This window comes from Nelusetta ayraudi, unplaced genomic scaffold, assembly GCF_046127955.1.
Source record: "Nelusetta ayraudi isolate G7.1 ecotype Tasmania unplaced genomic scaffold, CSIRO-AGI_Nayr_v1 ptg000017l, whole genome shotgun sequence".
NCBI classification, from domain to species: domain Eukaryota; kingdom Metazoa; phylum Chordata; class Actinopteri; order Tetraodontiformes; family Monacanthidae; genus Nelusetta; species Nelusetta ayraudi.
This window is the reverse complement of record NW_027466067.1, coordinates 2,884,083-2,904,414: the sequence shown is the minus strand read 5'-3', so window position 1 is coordinate 2,904,414 and position 20,332 is coordinate 2,884,083. Positions and strand designations below refer to the sequence as shown.

At 41.2% G+C, this 20,332-nt stretch overlaps 3 protein-coding genes across 3 annotated transcripts in view; all 3 read left to right on the top strand.

Moving 5' to 3' along the window:
- Positions 1–1,402, top strand: part of LOC142887246 (acidic mammalian chitinase-like) — a 53,117-nt gene extending 51,715 nt beyond the window's left edge. The window contains exon 10 of the mRNA XM_076024730.1: positions 3–1,402. Coding sequence (XP_075880845.1) covers positions 3–24 — 22 coding nt within the window. The 3' untranslated portion in view covers positions 25–1,402. The remainder of the gene's footprint in view (positions 1–2) is intronic.
- Positions 1,403–6,041: 4,639 nt separating this feature from the next.
- LOC142887237 (CCN family member 5-like) lies at positions 6,042–12,260 on the top strand. Its single transcript, XM_076024721.1, has 5 exons — positions 6,042–6,378; positions 7,875–8,091; positions 9,041–9,289; positions 10,362–10,597; positions 11,969–12,260. Exons 1-5 carry the CDS (start codon positions 6,325–6,327, stop codon positions 12,251–12,253), a joined length of 1,041 nt encoding a protein of 346 aa, XP_075880836.1. The 5' UTR covers positions 6,042–6,324; the 3' UTR covers positions 12,254–12,260.
- Positions 12,261–14,166: 1,906 nt separating this feature from the next.
- LOC142887240 (P2Y purinoceptor 1-like) lies at positions 14,167–17,087 on the top strand. Its single transcript, XM_076024722.1, has one exon. It carries the CDS (start codon positions 14,710–14,712, stop codon positions 15,742–15,744), a length of 1,035 nt encoding a protein of 344 aa, XP_075880837.1. The 5' UTR covers positions 14,167–14,709; the 3' UTR covers positions 15,745–17,087.
- Positions 17,088–20,332: the final 3,245 nt, after the last annotated feature.

Sequence of the window (20,332 nt, the reverse complement as noted above, 5' to 3'; positions counted from 1 at the left end):
AGTAAAGTCCAGCTTAACATTTAAAAGAACAACGGCTTGTTCCCAACCCATTAATTACAGTTTTAAAAATTATTCCTTTTACATTTTTCGGTTATTACAGTTGTCTGTACTTGTCCTGCTCTGATCTTAAGGCTTATGACAAAAGATGCTGTTATACCTCCGAGGCCGAAATTCCCTGTCACACCTGCCATACTACCAGCACAAATTCCCACATAATGATTATTTCACTTTGGACCATTTGTTTTTAGTAGCATAGGAAATGCTTTATTTAATTGTTTGATTTTTGTTTTGTTTTGTTTTGTTTTGTTTGAAAACTCACGCTAAAGTTTCAGTTCTGCATTTGTTACGAAACTCTAAAGGGGGCGCTGTGACACCAAGACTGTGAGAAGCAGCTTTGTTTTTTTGCCACATTGAAAAAATAATAATAGTCTGGCCGCTGTTATTTGTGAGGAGTAACTGATCCCAAACTTTGGATGAATTTGCTGAGCGAGCCAGGGCTGCTTCTCTTTTCTTTTTTGTATCGTTCTACCTCATGAACCTGCACATTTTCACCTTCGCTACGCAGCGGTTGTCTGGTTTTTTCCATCAACGACATTCCTCTGAGAAAAACTTGCAGAGTTTATTTTTTTTTTGTTATTTTAGTGGGGTTTCTTTTTATTTCTGTTTTGTTTTTTGTTATCTTATTTTTTTTGTGTCCACCAAATTGTGAACGCATCTCTTGAGTTTTGGGTGTGCGCTGGTGACAGACACAGCCGGGGGTGGTTTTACTTTTCGTGCAGATGTTTACACGCCTTAAACTCAATCTCCACTCTCTGTGGTCCAGTGTGTTTCTTTACCCCGTTGTTTTGCGACGCTCCTCGGCCGCATCACGTCCCTCTCCCGGCGGGCTGGAGGCGGTCGTGCTCGACCGCGGTGCGACCGCCAAACTTTGAGATTGCCCACGTACGAGCAGTATTTCGCCCTGTATTTTTTTTTTTTTTTTAATATAATGTGAGGGAGATTTTGGAGGAGTTGCTCATCTTGTGCTTCATAGGAATCTATTTAAAGCGTGGTGAGATTTGAGGGCTCGCTTTGCTGCCTCTCCGCGGTTGTCCTTGGATGTTGGAGTGACTGTGCCTGTACACAGATGATCAGGTCAGACCTGCGCTACACTCTCTTCTATGCAACTGAGCCTCCCTTATTAACTGGAACAGCCCCTGTCAGGCTGCTTCTCATCTCATCCGCAGCTTTTAGTCCTCCACCAAACGGGACCTTCCACTTTGCATCTTCCACTTAATAGGAATATCCGACTAAAACCTGTTGGCTGGAATATTCTGGGTTGTTTTTTTGTTTGTTTGTTTGTTTTTTTATTTTGGGAGTTTGTACATTTCAGGGCTCTGTTTCAATAAAGGTTAGAAATACCTTTTGATCTCTGACAGTGTTTTATCATTTCTGAGGTGGTGAATGAAGGGATCGAGTTTTAAAGGGAAAACACATTGGTGTTGTTTCCACAGCGGTTGGCGAGGTGCGTCCGCTGCCTGCGCACGTGGATTCCACAGCAGCTGCAGGTTGGTAAGTAACACTTGTGTGTTTGCTGAGACTTCCGGCCGACTCTTTGGTTCTTCAGAGGCAAACATTTCTGGAATGAAGGAACCTTTTTTTGCTTATTTACAGTCACAAGGAGGCCATTTTACTACTTCCAGCAAGTGAAAAGACACTCTGTCTTCCTCCTATGGAGTTCTTGTGTTGTCTACGTTGCGATGAACTGGCCACTTGTCCATGGTTTCACCCTGCCTCCGCCCTATGACAGCTGTGATAGGCTCCAGCAGAGAAAGGTAGATTTGAGAGCTCATATACTGATTATTAATAAACAAAACAGGAATTCACCTTATTCAAGGAAGATGTGAAAATGTTGTTCCAAAACACTACTACTGAGCTCATTAGTTTATGTGACTGGGACTGTTTGTATTATAACCTCATAAGGTAAAAAAAAATATTTACTGATTCTCTTCAGTCAAAGATAATCGGTGATCTTTCAAGAAGTCTGTCAAGGCAGAGAGATCAAGTTTCACTCTGTCTCGCAGGACATTTTTAGAAAACAGTTTCCCTCTCAGGGCCAGCAGCACTTTCAGTCTAATAGCTTTTGCAAATATGTAAAGGAGATCTTCTGGGGACTTTTGGTTCTGGTATGGATAGAATGAAGCTGTATGTTCACAAGAGTTTTTCAGTCTCAGCATCAAACCTGTCAAAACGTTCATTAACAGCAGACCAAGAGACAGACAGCTCAAGCAAAATATTTTTTTTAATTTCATCATTCATAAATTTAATACTTTGAAACTAAAATACGTTTAGGCATTGTAGAATAGAGTAGAATATATTTCAACCATAACCATTAACAATACAGGCAACCACCAGGCTTCCCTGGCCCTGATAGCATTCTCATTTGGAGCATTAGAGTAGAGCCTCACTGTCGGTGAATCTAGAGCACAGATGTTAAGAGAAGCAGTGAGTTTTTATTTCTCAGGAAAGCGAAAGCAACAGCAGTAATCCTGCTGCCTTTCTAGTCATACCAGGAAGATCTCTCCAGGCCTTCTGCCGTCTACACCAGAGCTCCTTCCTGACATCCATCAAATGTTCACTAAATCCTACTATTGAGAGACTTTGATTGGAGAGGATATGTTTTCTCCCAATGTGGAGATGTTGAGTTGGACCAAAGCTGCAGCTTGAAAATGTAGATTCATACCAGGTTTATTTTACTGTTACAATCCGTGCATCTTTTAAATCCACTCATGCTAAATATATTCAAATATCTTATCAACGCTATCACCAAAAGAAAAATTCTACTTTTTTCTTTTTTTTTTAAGAGACACTTTGTGCACTTTGAGATTTGACTGCAGATGTAAAGTGTGTTATAAATAAAATATATAATAATAATAATAATAATAATTATTATTATTATTATTATTATTATTATTATTATTATTATTATTATGAATGATGATAATAATAATAAACATGTTCAATTGACACATTTGATTGTAGAATTGTGTCAGCACATGGGAATTTAAAGTAAAGTGAACCCAAAATGTCAGATTGGATTTTGAGAAGTTCAGCAGTGCTACCAGGGGGCTCTATTGGTGTACTACATACAATAAAGTAGTCTGTTTTTAGAAATTAGACTATTAGATGTGTATTTAAATATCTCACTTTTCGAGAATCCCAACCTTTATGTGTCCTGAGTTGAGTATCCATTGTACTTTAAAGCAACAGTTAGTTGCCTATTCATTTTTAAGACCTTGCAAAACTGTTTTCATACCACATTTTGAATTTCATTAAGCAAATGCGCAAGTGTCTATTATGATCGGGGCGAGGGTAGTATTTTATTGTATTATTTTTTTTGAAGAATTGTACAACTAAACAACAGGGGGCGTATTTCTCTTTGGGAAGGGGAAGGGATGTGTGAGAATGTGAACTACAGCGAGAAATGAATGTATTTATCTTTTTAAGCCACAAGGTGGCGGGAATGGGCTTCCATAAACAACTGTCTCTGCCTGTCCTACATTTTTTTTCTATCGTGTTTGGTTAAATGCCTACAGAAGTGTTCACTCTTTCATTTAAGGATGCATGCAATTACTTTAAATAATAATTGAATATTGACACCCTGATATATCGCCCTCTTCTGCGTCATCACTGTAACAGGAATTTGACAAGTGACTGAGATTTCACAGTGAAAGTTCCCATTTATTACTCAGCTGCACTCCAAAGTATCCTGGCAACAGACTGAATTTTCACACAAAATAATCTACTTTACACACTCGATGTTAAATGACTGATCTTTTTGAAATCAACATGGGATGATCTGGCCCCTTATAAAGTAAGAATGAAAAAGCAGGAGAGATCAGGTGGAACTTGGTTTAACTCCTCTACTTAAAACAAAATTTGCAAAGGCTGGAGAGAATTTGGCATTCGTCAAAAACAGCTTCATCCTTCACAGCTTGGCAGGAATGTTTTAGGTCCTATAAAAAGGCCCTGCGTATGAGTAGAACTTCCTACTATTCTGCTCTTATTGATTCCAACAAAAATAACCCCAAATTTCTATTTAGCACAGTTGCTACGCTGACGAGGAGCCATAATTGTGTTGAGCCTTGTGTCCCTATTGGTCTGTCAAGCAATGACTTCATGAATTTTTTAAGAATTCTTTGTCTTCCACTGGTCGCATAGCAGATCTTTCTCAACATAGCAACCCCAGTATTTACTTTGAGAGTTTTCAGCAAATTGGACTCTCTAAACTTGATTCTCTTGTCTCCTCTGCTAAGTCGACCACTAGTCTGTTGGACCCAATTCCAGCCAGGCTTTTAAAGGAGGTTTCCCCATTGCTTAATTGTGTCATTCTTAGAATAATCAATCATTCTCTATCAACAGGTTTTGTCCCTCAAGCTTTCAAGGTGGCTGTAATCAAGCCTCTGATTAAAAAACTCAACTTGGACTCGAGTGCCCTTTCAAATTATAGGCCAATCTCGAACCTTCCGTTTCTCTCTAAGATCTTAGAAAAAGTTGTTGCCAGGCAGCTTATTGACTTCTTAAATGACAACAATCTGCTTGAGTCATTTCAGTCAGGCTTCAGAGTTGGTCACAGCACTGAAACCTCACTGCTTAAAGTGAGTGATGATCTCTTGTGTGCATCTGACAGAGGTCTTCTCTCTGTTCTTGTCCTCCTAGACCTCAGTGCAGCATTTGATACAGTCGACCACATCATTCTTCTTAGGAGATTAGAAGATGCTATTGGCATCAAAGATCAAGCCTTAAACTGGTTTGGATCTTACTTGTCTGACCGTTTTCAGTTTGTTTGTGTTCATAATCATTCATCAGAATGTAGGAGGGTTAGTCATGGTGTCCCTCAAGGGTCTGTACTTCGGCCACTCCTTTTTAACATCTACATGTCACCTCTTGGTGACATCATTAGAAAGCATCATTATTATTATTATTATTATTATTATTATTATTATTATTATTATTATTATTATTATTATTATCATTATTATTATTATTATCATATGCTTCAAATAATTATGCTGCTTGGAGCCAATACAGACAAAAAACCAAAGCAAAAAAACTTGAGTTGGTTTTATTCCAGGGGTGTCCCCAAACAGACTTGTGTTGTTCTGTGTTCTGACCACCAATAATACAGTCAGTTGCGGCTCACCCCCTGCGGTCCATGTCATACAATCTCATCCGCAATGTGTTTTTATATGTATATATATATATATATATATATATATATATATATATATATATATATATGTATATATGTATATATATATATATGTATATATGTATATATATATATATGTATATGTATATATGTATATATATGTATATATGTATATATGTATATGTATATATGTATATATATATATATGTATATGTATATGTATATATATATATATGTATATGTATATATATATATATATGTATATATGTATATATGTATATGTATATATGTATATATATATATATGTATATGTATATGTATATATATATATATGTATATATGTATATATGTATATGTATATATGTATATATATATATATGTATATATGTATATATATATATATATGTATATATGTATATATATATATATGTATATATATATATATATATACATATATATATATATATATATATATATGTATATATATATATATATATATATATATGTATATATATATATATGTATGTATATATATATATATGTATATATATATATATATATATATATATGTGTATATATATATATATATGTATATATATATATATATATGTATGTATATATATATATATATATATATATGTATATATACACATATATATGTGTGTGTGTGTGTGTGTGTCGATTGGATCGGATATCAAGAGCAAAAAGAAACAGGGTTCCTCGGGGAGTGGTATTGCGGTTGGGAACTTCCTGCTGCACGGCTGAATGTCATAGCTGCTAGAGTACCTTAGAGCAGAAGTGAAAGTGTCTTCAGGTGCACTGCACTAGTGAAAAAATGTGTCAGAAGCAGCGAGACAACATTCTCAGAAGACAGAGGCCTGTATCTGTCTGCAGTAGCAGGGCAGAAGATTTACAGTAGGAATGTGGAGACGGCCCAGATGTCTGTCTCTCTCTCTCTCTCTCTCTCTCTCTCCCTCTCTCTCTCTCTCCATTCAGTTAACTGTTTATATTGACGCCTGCTGCCCGTGACATGACAACTTTAGACTATACGAGTGAAAGGGGGGTGTGACAATGACTTTTAAGGCAAGAGGTGGAAGCCTGAGGGTGGGAAAGAGGTACCAGAGACTGAGGCAATGAAAGGAGACGGACGGCTTCTTTGGTCCTTGCTACTGGGCATCGTCACTCAGGTGAGATGATCGCATCTTCCATGGTCAGCCTCTGACGCATTTTGCCGAAATGAGACGGCGTATGGGGATTCCCCAGTGACATATATGATTCATCATTCACGAGATGTCTCGGAGGGAATCACCAGCAGCTACAACCATGTCACTGGACATTCCTCAGAACTGTCAACCGTAATGAAGGTTATGACAATATATATATATATATTTGAGAGAGAGAGAGAGAGAGAGATCTATATATATATATCTTTGTGTGTAGATATATATACACACACAGATATGTATATATGTACATACTATGTGTGTAAATATATATATATATACGTATATATATATATATACATATGTGTGTGTGTGTATATATATATGTTGATTTACAGGCATTTTGAATACATTTTACAAAAGGATATAAGACATATGCAGTTTTGGTTCTAAAAAAAATACGTTAGGTACGTTCATTTGAAATATCTGAAAGTAAAGTATCAGGGCTGGCAAAATAAATATGTGCCATTAACATAGCGAATCCCCAGTTTGGGCCATTTTTCCGTTGTTCTCTTGTTATCATCGAAACCTTCTGCATGTTTTTTTTTTCCTCGCTCTACATATACGCCCCTTCATGGACCTCTTCCTGTGCATTTCACAGAACAGTATATTCACTTATGCATGCAAATACAAGCCAAGCTCATGCTTATCAAACAAGCGATTTGCCTGCTTTGCCGCAACCTCTGAAGCTGCAGTGACAGAACTGTGGTCCGCTGTAGTGGAAACAGTTCAACAAAAATAGCCGTGTTGCTTTTGTTGACTATTTTCTCCCGGTCGAAAGACAGCAGTTCTATTGTGTAAACTGCCAGGACAATTTGTGATTTCAGAGAAGCCTTGCGGGACTTCTTTCCAGGTTTCATGGTAACTCCGACTGAAAGTAGTTCTTCTACAAACTCTCCACAGTGATGAAGGTTTTGCTTTCCTGTCTTACGTCCTGGACTGGCTAGGGGTAACCAGGACTAACATCGTGAATTTAAAACGGGTTATAGAAAGAATAGAGCATGGCAGGTATATACAAATAAAGTATATTTTTAATAAGGCTAAAACAACACAAGGCGATTCTGGCAAAAACCAAGAACGATGTAAATACGTTAATGAAAGCAAAACAATCCTTCACTTACAAGGACGGCTACTAATAACAAATAAAAGTCCAAAAGTCAACTTAACAGCTCACCACTGGGCATTCATAAGAACAAACTAAATGCTGAACACCAAAACAGAGCACATTAGGCAAAAACACTGCTGGCTGGTCAAGCTGTGGCTGTGGCCGAGTTGGAGACAGAGGAGACAGAGTGAGTTGCAGATCCTCTGCCTCCTTTTATACTCCCAGCGCTCTCCAGGTGATGCTGATCCCGCAATTAGACACAGCACACTCCACACAGACACACGGACACACCCACTCACACACAGCACACTCTCTGACAACTCAGCTCACAATCACTCTTATCGCTCTCACTCAGGCGTGCAGCCAGCTGTGCAGAGGACCATGTCGGTGTCCTCCCGACACGCCGCCCTGCCCCGTCGCGGTTCCGCTAGTGCCCCACACCTGCGGGTGCTGCCAGGCGTGTGCCCGGCAGGAGGGCGAGGCCTGCAGCTGGCGCCTGCCCTGCGACACCCAGCGAGGGCTGCAGTGCGACTACAGCGCCAGCTTCCCTGGAGGACCGGGACTGTGTGTCGGTGTGAACGCATCACACAACTCATCAAGTTGAAAACACGCTCGCTTAGGTTAAAGAGACACCGGCCAAACACACCATCTTTCACACCACACATATTCAGTTGTAAAGCATTTATAATATGGCTGCTGCAACATGATGAAATTAATTGCAGACAAAAGAAAATCTGTTCCCTGTTTTTTATTTGTGGGTGTTCAGTAACTGTTGATGTGACAGGAAGTGCACTACATAATGGACGCATCAGACGCTGCCTCTTCAATTTTTTTTTTTTTTTTAAATCCCAAGATTCAGATCATGCAATTATAAGGCACCAACAAATATCAGAAACTGGTGTGCACGTCTGGAAGAAACTGAAGAAGAATTGACTGTTGAAAAATCTCTCTCGTTAGATATAAATACTGGCCCAAATATGAAATTCACTTTACAAAAAAAGACCTCTTTCCATTTAGAAAACAAAAAAATCTGTCACACATTCAGGTTTCCTGAATTTCATAAGTAATGATAAACTCTTTTGACATTTTGCTTAACTACATGTATACATACATTATCAGTCAAAAGTTTGGACACACCTTCTCAAGCAATTTTTTTTTTTTTATCTTTACAACTTTCTACACTGCAAATAGATACTGAAGACATCAAATATTTGGGCAAGATAAAAGTAATCATGCAGCAAAGAAAAACCCGATAAATAACTAAATATGCTTTTATGAGAGGTGGCTATTTTGAATAATTTTTAAATTTATATAATTGTACATATATATATGTACAATATATGTACATATATATATATATAAACAGTATATCTTTTTTACTGCCACTAACTTCTGCTACATGTCTGTGAAATGTAAATCTTTTGCAGTCCCTCGTCCCATCTCATCAGCCCACGACATCCAACAATTAGGTCTTTGCTCTCACTGTGCTCTCACTGTGCTCTCACTTGTTCCTGTGCGCAGGCCAGAACGAGCTGGGCTGCGAGGTGGAGGGCAGGAGGCTGGAGGAAGGCCAGCTGTTCCAGCCCTCCTGCGCCCAGCTGTGCCGCTGCCTCGGCGGAGGGCTGACCTGCGTACCGCTGTGCAGCGACGACCTGCAGAATCCCGCCGAGGACTGCGGCAACCCTCAGCTGGTGAGGTTGCCCGGGCGATGCTGCAAGGAGTGGCTGTGTGACAGCCCGGACAACAGCATTTCCCCGTATCCATCGGCAGGTGATGGCTTCCAACTGCATGCGGTCACATGTTGATCCCTCGGTCCATTTACAGTCTATAACAAAAACACGTCAGTAGAGCTTTATGTGAACATCAGGACAGCAGAGAAACACCAAACATAGAGACAAAGCATTCAAATGGTCAGTTTTCTTTTAGGACCCTTTTAAGGGAAACCATGAAGGCCAACTGGATCATATTAAATCTTGCAGATTTATCTTTAAAAAGTTCCCCTCTAAATCACTTTTGATAGCTGAGAATGTTTCAGGGCCAGTCGCCTCTGTCATTATCACTGCATCTTAAAGGAGGACAAAAACATAGAGTGCTGTGGAAAAGAACTGCAGTGCTGATGATTATCTGGAAGGAAAACATTAATTCAGACTCAAAAAAACAACGTAAAACAAAAGGAGCTGGTGGAGCCAGTTGATTGAGACAGAAATACGGGAACTAAGCCAGCCCACACAGGAGCAGCAGTTCCTGGTACATTCCCACCATCCCCCTATTTATAGGGAAGAGGGGGAAAAATCTAACTAAAGTCAAACAAATTAAAGAAACAGAAAACAAAAAAATGAAAACAAATAACATTTGCGCATAACAAGTTTTCTCTCTCTCTCTTTCCTCACACTGGAAGGAGCTGTTTCTGAGATGTTGATGTGAAACGTATACGCTTCAAATATTAAATATTACATTGAAGGAACGTCACCTCTAAAATTCTAAGGTATATTTTCCAACAAAGGTGCAGCTGCCTCCTTCTTACTTTAGTTAGTTCAGAATTTTACTTGTTTCTACCAGGAAACAGCAGTGCACAGAGTGCTGGGTTGCTCGCCAAGGCTTCTGAAAGGTAAACAGTTCAATACCAGGGAAGTGTCAAAGGGTTTAGATATGTGTGAGACATCTGCGAGCTCTATTATTAGACACAATCGCGCCTGACCCGAGCCGTTGTTTACAACATGTCACACAGTGTTTGCGGTAAATTCTCTGCCATGTAAGCTCTCATCAAAGCTCCTCACTTCAAACAACTTTCAGCTTCGTGCACACAGCCAATATTTTTCTCCTCCACTGCACTTCTCTCCAGCTGAGCATCTGCGTCAGGACCTTTTGGGCAGCCCGTCCGGCCCGCCGTCCAGTGGTGCCCGCTCCTACTGCATCGACTGGGCCTCGGACTGGAGCCCCTGCTCCCGCAGCTGTGGCCCAGGTGTCTCCACCCGCTCCACTAACAGAAACCGGGCCTGTCGCCTGCAGACTGAGACCAGGCTGTGCCAAGTCAGGCCGTGCAGGGCTCTGGCGCCGGGACTCTGGAGGCTGCAGCTGGTCGGTGCACAGTCGACACGTTTTAGTTGCAATCAAGAATCTGTTGTTTGCGAGTACTCCTTAAAAAGTAATATAATTACTTATTTAATTACCTTGTTTCATAAGTAATCAATTACTAATTACTTTAGTTTAAAAAAGATAAAGTAACAGTTGAGAACACCTTGTTTCCTGCTGTTTTGCATCATCTTCATCATTGTTTTCGGTTGTTTTTCTAAATTTCAGACATTTTGTGGATAATAAAACATTTTAGCAAAATATATCAGTAAAATAATGGAATTGTTACTGGATAAAGTAATTATGATATAATTACCATTTTTGCCACAGTGAACCCGTTACATTACTCTGTTACTAAAAAAGTTGTTTAATTACAGTAGTGGATTACTTAGTAATAGATTACTCGCCAACGCTGCCCATCAGTTTCTGTTTCATTGCAATGGCAGAGTTTGTCCTGTGGCAACAGTTTGAACAACAAAACCAGCCAACTGACCAACATGTGTTTATATAGCTCTAGAAAACAGATGTAAAGATCTATATAAACCCACCACAGGTTAATTTAAATTAATTTAAAATAACTTGTAACAGAGTTATAAGAAGAGCATTTCACTACAAAACTGACTATACACCAGTTCTATTCTGAGAATTAGAGGTGGGTGCAACAGAAACGGTCCAGTCATTAGCACTTTGACACTGGGATTTCCAACAGAAGTTGGTTTGATAACTTTAACGCCCTGCTTTGCTAATGAAGAGATCAAATCTCTTGGCTGGGGTCAAACTGGGAAACACCGGCATCAAATGTGTTACAGTAATCAAGTCTTGCCCGTATAAAAGCATGGGTGTTCTTTTCCATTTGTGATGACAAAGAAAACATTTTACTCATCCTCAAAATAGGAAAGCAGCAGTCTAAACAACAAGTCTAAACAAAGCCCGGAATGATGACTCCCTCTCGTCGAAATCACGCTTAATTTAAGCCCTCACTGGATTATTTTCCACAGAACTCTCCCAGGTGCATCCTCCACAAGAAATAAATCGAGCAGAAGAAGATTTCCCAGCCACCACAACAACTTAGTTGGAACAACAGCGAGATTGTGACTGGCCAAGTGACAAATCAGTCAAGTTAAATGATGCTTCAGTTATTTTTCTTTGAAGTCAACCATTAAAAATGAAGAGTGTACTTACATCACAAAATGCTCATTTTCATTAAACGCACCCCTGCTGTCTCTGCAGCCAGTAGCCTTGTTATTAGTGGCTAAATTCATTGTTCCGTGGCTATAAAGGGAGATTTATGTGTCAAAACCTACAGAGATGCAGACATTGTTGTCTGCAATCGGTGCAGCCTGTCGGTCATTACTCCTGTCGTCTTGTGTTCCCCAGGGCTCAGGGGTGTGTGAGAGCAGCTACACCTCACCTCAGTCCGTGCTGCTGGAACACCAGGGCTGCTGGAGCACCAGAGCCTTCCGGCCCAGGTTCTGCGCCCTGGCCTGTCCGGACAGATTCTGCTGCAGCCCCTCCCACACTGGGACGGCGCCGGTGGTGTTCCGCTGCCCCCGTGGTCGACTCATCCTGCATCAGGTGATGGTGATCGAGTCGTGCTCCTGCAGCCCCGCATCCTGCCGCACCCCTCCGCTCACGTCCCCGCCGTCCTCGGCCAGGTATTGAGGAACGTTTGCCGCTGCAGGTGACAGGCAGGTCCTGTCTGAAGGAAATGATCCAAATTTATATAGCGTTGCAAAATCAACCGGCTGTAGAGAGCTGTGTACACATGTGGTCTTGTAGCTATGCAAGCACAATTTGGAAGCATGACATGTTCTGTATCCATTTGGAAATAAAGACTCACCCTCTCTTTGATCTTTAATTCTCATGTTATTGTTCATTGCTCGACATGAGAAACGCACACGTGCCTAACCTAGTTTATGCACAGCCTTTGCAGGAAACTGAAAACCTAAAAGTGTTCCACTAAGATTTCTGTGTCAGACCTGGCCTGCCAAGTTGAATGGTTGAGGTCTTAACACGCTCTTATACGGTTTCCAAAATATATATGAATCAAGGTATTTACCCAGAAATGTCAAATCGTGTACAAGAGGATTTTTATTTTTTTTGCCTTTCTTATTGACTTCTAATAATAATAATAATAATAAAACTTTATTTGTACAGCGCTAAATAACAACCAAAGGCGTCTCAAAGCACTTTATACAATCAGCGAGAACCAACCGGGCCCCCGGAGCAAGCAAGATGCGACAGTGCCTGGGAAAAACTCCCCTGTGGGAAGAAACCTAGGGCAGAAGCTGAGCGGCGTGTTCTTTTCAGTTTGTGATGACAAAGAAAACATTTTACTCATCCTCAAAATAGGAAGCAGCAGCCTCAGAATGATCAAACAAATCCCGGAATGATGACTCCCCCTCGTCGAAATCACGCTTGATTTGATTTGAGCCCTCACGGGATTATTTTCCTCGGAACTCTCCGAGTTGCGAGGAATATGAAAACCTAAAAGTGTCCCACTAAGATTTCTGTGTCAGACCTGGCCTGCCAAGTTGAATGGCTGAGGTCTTTACACGCTCTTATACGGTTTCCAAAAAATTTATGAATCAGAAATGTCAAATCGTGTACAAGAGGATTTTTTTTTTTTTTTTTTTTTTTTTTGCCTTTCTTATTCACTTGAAACATCTTCTATTTGATCAATGCAATGACTTGCATTTCTTTGCTTGTTTAACTAAAAGGATTTATGTCACATCACAGGTGGCAAAAGTATTCACATTCTGTGATTAAGTAAAAGTATGAATATGAGTTAAAGAACAACTACTCTGGTAAAAGTACAAGAACTGCTTCAACTTTAACTTTAGTAAAAGTAAGAAATTACAGGTTTTGAGACGTACTTTGGTAAAAGGTAAAAGTGTATGTTTGTTGTTTTTTTTTTTGCAGTTAGTTAAACACTGCATTCGTTAATAATTAGCCAAAATGTTGATAGCTCTACTACAAGCTACAACTACTGTAATAAGTTAATTACTTTTTAAGAAATGTGTGTCTTTTGAGCTATTTTAAACACAAAAGTAACAAACATTTCTAATGTGAGAAGTACAAAGTACAGATATTTTCGTATTAAAGTAAAAGTAAAAAGTGGTCAGAAAATGAAATACTGAAAAATCTACTTGAGCACAAGTACAGCATTTTGTACTTTGTTGCTTTCCACGTCAAAGTGTCAAAGTAACAGAACTGCATGCTTACTTGTGTTTTCACTCCTCCGCATGGGTAAGTTGATCAAAAGGTAATTCAGGATACCTCAAACTCTCTTGAGGTGACTGACAACGTGTGAAAGAGTGACTGCACTTACACAGACTCGCAGTTGAAAAACCCTTTGAGGGCAGTTGAAACAAACAATGTGGTTCTCGGCCAAATTAAGCTCGTCACCCGTGCTCCGATCATCAGGTGACTGGCTGTACGCTGAAATTCACTCGTGTCTTTTGCGCGCTTCGACACGACCGCGGTTTACCTGCGCTGCTTCACTTTCCACGTCCTGGCTTGCACGTTTCCTTTTAAAAAAAAAAAAAAAAAAAAAACCCCGCTCAAACCTCCTTTCATTGTGCAGAGGGTTAGTGTAAATCGGTGCAGCCTGTCGGTCACAAGAACGCGTTTGGTTGGAATGTTTATACAGGCCACTTGAGTTTTAAGAAGCGATTACATAAGAATTGTCTGCTTCTTAGACGTGGGAAGGTGTGGGTGTTTACGCACGTAGGGAATTTAGTGATTGTAGTGATTCATTGACTTGTGACATTTGAGCTGCCCGTATGAATAAAACCCCTCGCGGGTGAATAATAAGAAAGCAAAGCGTTGTTTCCCTTGGTACTTTTTTTTTTTTTTTTTTTTTACGTGGACTTTCGTTTCAGCCTTGATATGACTTTCCCAGCATGTGTCGACTGATCGCAGCCCAGTGGGCGGCGTTATCTGGATCCTCAAGTCGCTTTTGCTTTGCACGTACGCACAACTGCTTGCACCGCCGTGGAGATGTTTCTCCCGGAGCCTAACTGACTGACTGGCTGGCTGGCTGACTGACTGACTGGCTGGCTGACCGACTTGATCGAAAAATCAGCTTTCATTTTGAAGGAACAATAATCGAAACGATGTCTGTCAATGCGTCGAACTCGAACGCCACCTGCGTGAGTACTATCGACGTGAGCTTTACGCACACCGTCCTGCCTTCGGTCTTCGCCACCGTGTTCATCGTGGGCATGCTTTCCAACCTGTGGGGGCTGAGGAGCGTGTGCCACAGCTGGAACAACATCGGAAACATCAACATCTTCATGTTTAACCTGGGCGTGGCCGACCTGCTCTACCTCTTCACGCTGCCCTTCCTGGTGGACTACTACATAGCGTCCAGCCGCTGGCGCTTCGGCGTGTTCTTCTGCAAGGTGACGCGCTTCTGCTTCAACCTCAACCTGTACTGCAGCATCGGCTTCCTCACCTGCATAAGCCTCTACAGGTACTTCGGCATCGTGCACCCTATGTGGGCGATGGGCAAGATCACCAGCTGCCACTCGCTGGCCCTGAGCGCCCTGGTGTGGCTGCTGGTCTTCGTGGAGATCCTGCCCGACATGTTCTTCGACAAGAACGACCCGGGGGCGGGCAAGGAAGAGTCGTGCTTCGACACCACCTCGGACAAGTTCGTCGCCCGCTACCTGCCCTACAGCATCGCCTGGACCGTCACGGGCTTCGTCGTGCCGCTCGTCGTCATCCTGGTGTGTTACGGCCACGTGCTGGTGGTGCTGGCCACCAAGGCCAACGTCAACCCGGTGCTGAGGCACCGCTGCCTGACGCTGGTGGCCACCCTCGTCATCCTCTTCTCCGTGTGCTTCGTGCCCTACCACGTGCTGCGCATCGTCAACCTGCGCACCAGGATGCTCAAGCTGGACGGCGTGTGTCGCGCCAGCTTCGCCGACGTCTACGTGGCGCACCAGGTGGGCAGGTGTCTGGCGTGCCTCAACAGCGTGCTCAACCCGCTCATTTACATCGTCGGCAACGACGATTTCCTCTCCAGGCTGCATCGGCTGGGCCAGCGGGCCCGGCTGTCCGCGTCGGGCCTGAGAAACACCGTGCTGTATCGCAAGACGATGGACGAAGAGGTGTCGCTGCCCGAGACGCACGATAACTCGTGCTGACTGAGCGCGCCGTTTTTTTGTTTTTTTTTAAGCGCCCGATCGCTGGAGCGCGACATTTCCGGGAACAAAGTACTCAACAGTGACAATTTAGCAAGTTAACGATGCGCGATGTGGACGACGTTGACCGCAGTTTCCGAGATTCTTTTCAGCGTGCGAAGATCTTCCGCCAAATCTGATGATCTTCAGTGGAGACGTCTGCGACCTTCTGTGGCCTTCCCCTGCTAACGCTGCACTTTTCTGTCCGTACGCATGCAGGTCTACCCCCCACCCCCCTTTTCTTTTTTTTTTCTTTTTTTTTTCGAAAAAGGCTGTTCAGGCGGGTTTTTTTTCGTGACTCTCACAAATGAGCATTTACATCTCTGCATCGCAAAGCAACTTCAACCTTAATCTGGCTCTGCAAACCATCAACCAGTTTTCGTGTTTATTTATGCAAGTTCATCCTCAGCCGGCTGATAGGCCTGTTGAAGCCTCTCCATGTCCCCATGGGACCAGAAAAAATAAAACTTTAAGTTCCTCTGAGGTTACAGAAACAATGTGACTGTGCACTTGTGCCGATGGAAACGAATATGCAGTGCATGGTTAGTCACTGCAGGTGCAGGTGTAATGGGGACTGTGCGTCACTGTTCACCGAATGCTCCTGATGAGAAAATGTCAAATGTTTGTGTCCTACTTAGATCGGAAAAGAATCAAATCAAAATACAAAGTTTACATGAGTCCTGCCAGATTCAGAATACTGTTATACTGAACAATAGCGATGGTATTGTGTGTCGTCTGCGTGTTTGATCGTCGTATGTATTCAACGTCACACCAAGCTGATGTCTCTGTTTTTGCACTATGGTTGTATGTCTTTACTGTGTAATGTGACTGCCGCTCCACATGTCTGCTACAGTGCTGTGAAGGTGTGGTGGTGGAGGATATATTGCACAACCTTTGCACTGTTACAAGCGAGCCATTAAATATGCTTGACTATGGATTGTACTTTTTTATTTAAACCCCTGTGGGCCTGATACATGAGGTATTATTTTATTTTTGCAAGTGCCTGTATATATATATTTTTTTTGCTCCATAGCCCCACGTTTTGTAGCATTAGTGGCATAAACTATAAACAAACAAATGATGTATTTGTTGTGAGTTTGTCGAACAACCTAATGGTATAAGATCCCTTGTTTTTGCTGTCATTGAATATGAATGTCTATCGAGAGCTCTCTAAATAGCTGCATGTTAAACTTGCAGCTGTGTCAGGAAACAGAATCCTGTTGTGTACATGTCGGCAGCAAAAATGTCAGATTGTGTGTACTGCTTTGAATATTGCAAGTTGTGAAATAAAGTCAACCAGCTCTGCACCGCATGTCGCATTTGCTAAGACAAGGTGTGAAGGTGTGGCAAGATTAGGGCTGCAAGTTTTACATGTTGGCGATTTGACAACAGATTTGAGAAAAGAAATCAACAAAAGAACTGATGGAATGCAGATGCCTATTTGCTTTTGCTTTGCTAGCAATGTAGAGTGCGCAGAGTGAGAGTAAGTTGACTTGAACTGTTATTTACACGAGGGCCAAAATAACTAGAAAAGAGGGAAGAAAAAAGCTGATAAATTCAACACAGACTGAGGGAAGTGAGAGTTGTTGAGTTTTACTGCGAGGGCTATGCATATACTTTGAAACAATCAACAACTGAGTATGTATTGTCTGCATCTAAAGCAGTTTTAGCTCCATTTTGATACAGAGAGAACAGACTTCCTTAAGGAGGCAAGTGGCTGATATGAAGGCTGAGACAACAAAGGAAGATGTGTGGTGCATGCACTTATTCATCCTTCATTCACCTGTTTATCACATGGAATATTACTAAGATGTCAATATTCACCTGTGGAGTGGGATTCAGATTGGGGGAGAGCCAGATGTTTAAAGTACAGGAGGTTAAAAAAAAAAAAGGTGGTGCGGGGGGGGGGGGGGGGGGGGGGGATTTGGTCATAAAAGGGTTGCTCTCATTTAGAAGCTTTCGCTCTTGAATTAAAAGTACTTGTGGCTGTTACATGTGTGACTGTGTGAAGGAAGTGCCTGAACAGAAAGCATTGACTTAATGTCTTCCTGTTGATTTTCCGCAGTCTGATTTAAAAGACTGATTCCCAGCATCTTCTCATTATTCCTGAGCTGGAACTGAACTATGTGGGCAGAGCCGGTCACACATTTAATGAATCATTCTGTCCCTGCTACATGCCATTCCTTTGCTCTTTTGTAAACCCAGTTTTGTTTAATTTCTAGATAAGCCAGCGGATGTCTGTTCTTTCACCCTAAATGGTCATGTCAACTGACAGTGTCAAGTGTTAAAGTGATTTACACAAACAACTCCACTATTGCTAGGGTTGAGTAGGAAGCAGGAGACCTGCTTGAAACCTGCAAGTTTGTGGTTTCCTGAATTTTGCACATTACAAGGAGCAAAATGTAGAAGGAAGAGAGCTTGAAAATGCAGCACATGATTAACTCTGATCACTTCTGCACTGATGGTCAATGGGATCAACTCCTTAGCATTGCTGAGTTGTTTAGCTTCCCCACACTCTGATGCATACATTGCTCTGTACATTGCTACATGACTCACTTCTGTAAAAAAAAAAAAATGAATAAATAAATAAAAATCTCACTTGAGAAAAATCCCTACTTTGCATAAAGAGCTCACGTTTGACACCAGTGACTAAAAAACCGTTTGGTATGATAAAAGTCAAATACAAAGAGTATTTTTCTTCTTGATGCTCTGTTAGAACTTCAATGCTGCTGTCGCTCTCCTCAGAGCTATTACACAGCCTCTTTCCGACTTCATTGAAAGTGACTGCAAAACTGTATTTTACATTAAAGAAGTAAAGGATGCAAAATAATGCATGCAAACTGAAATGCAGCTTCACTGTTTTCTAACGAAATTCAATGTCAAAACTCATTGTTTCTCAGTACTCTAATGAGCATAAGCCTTGTTATATCAAAGGCAAAATTTTGCAGTGAAGAGGCAATCATACTCATGAGAATGATCATCACTGCGATTTACTGTGGTTTGCCTGAAACTAAATGAGCAGCATTAAACTCTGTTAGTCTGACAAAACATCCTAATTTCTAAGTGAATTAATTCATTATCTGCGCTGATCTGCTCCCCTATGGCTGTGCGGGGCATGGTTTTTTGAAAAATCTAATTGGCTGCACCATCTTTCTGGTAATAACTCCTTCACCTCATGTCCATCACAGCGCCACCCACCAACAAAGTCATTAGGGCGATGGTTCTGAAGATATGGGTTTTAAAGGTCCAGTGTGTAAAAAGGAAGCCCAGTATTTAAGGAAGCCCGCCTCATTTTTTCGACACCATCAGACAGGCTGCCTTTCATAACAGGCTTCCTGAAAAACAGCGGCACAAGATGGCAGCTAACCTAAGTGCCCTTGTCTATGTATATTCTTAGCGCCGCCACTGTTCTAAGCGTAGGAAAACCAAATTATTTTTATGGTACTGCGAGTAATCAGTTTTATTCATCTATTTATGGGCAGTATGTTAAACTTTTACTAATTTAAAAATCATAAATCAAGCCAAATTTTACACACTGGACCTTTGGAGGTACAATAGTAATATATATCTCTATTCTGCTATTGGATTTGTCTGAAAATGAGAAAATCCACTCTTTATTTCTTTTTTTGTTCCGCTGGTCAAAAAGATTATGTTGAAACACAAAGTTCTGGAATTCACACATAACATTACTTTGCAATGCCACTCTTGCAGCACTTGTAGATTAGCTGCTGTTCATTCAGCCCTGAGATGGTCTTGCTTTTCTTTAAAACATGTGGAATGTCAAAACAATCAGAATCATCCGAATCAGTTTTAGCTCAAATTGCAATTTTCACTGAGAACTCTAAACACAGGGCTAAATATGTTGCTTCTAGTGAGGATATCTGGATATTTAATGAATTCTATGAAGCTGCTGCGATGAAGTCTTGCATGATGTGTGTTATATGGGCACTTCCTGTCACAATAATCATTGGCAAACCTCCAACGTAGTTAATTATTAAACAACGAAATGAGAGTTTAGCAAACAGGGAAAACCATAAATGTAACTGTGTCAGTGATCAACAAATCTAACAGACGCTGCATGATAGAGGAAATTACAGGCGGTTCATCAGCCAGCATCCGATGTGATTTCTCTGTCTCGCTCCCTGTGTGTGGGTGTGTGTGTGTGGGTGTGTGTGGGTGTGTGTGTGTGTGTGTGTGTGTGTGTGTGTGTGTGTGTGTGTTCTAACAGAGCTAAAAAGTTGGCATAATGACAAGATGTGGCACCTGCAGCAGCATTAAGTGTAAATAAATAAAATAACATGTCAACGGATAAACCAATATCTTTTCTCAAGATTTTAATCCATCTCATAAAAGTTTCAAATTGATATGCAGTCCAACCAGTAAATATATATCTCTCTCACAATTGCCATGTGACTGCTTTCAAGGCCACAGCTGCTCTCTGGCTGCTGTATTCTGCTGTATTGGACCATAAAACAATCATTTCTACAATCAGCCTGTGATCCCTGCCCTCTAACCACCTGGTGCCTCATGAAAAACGAACTACGGTTGTCAG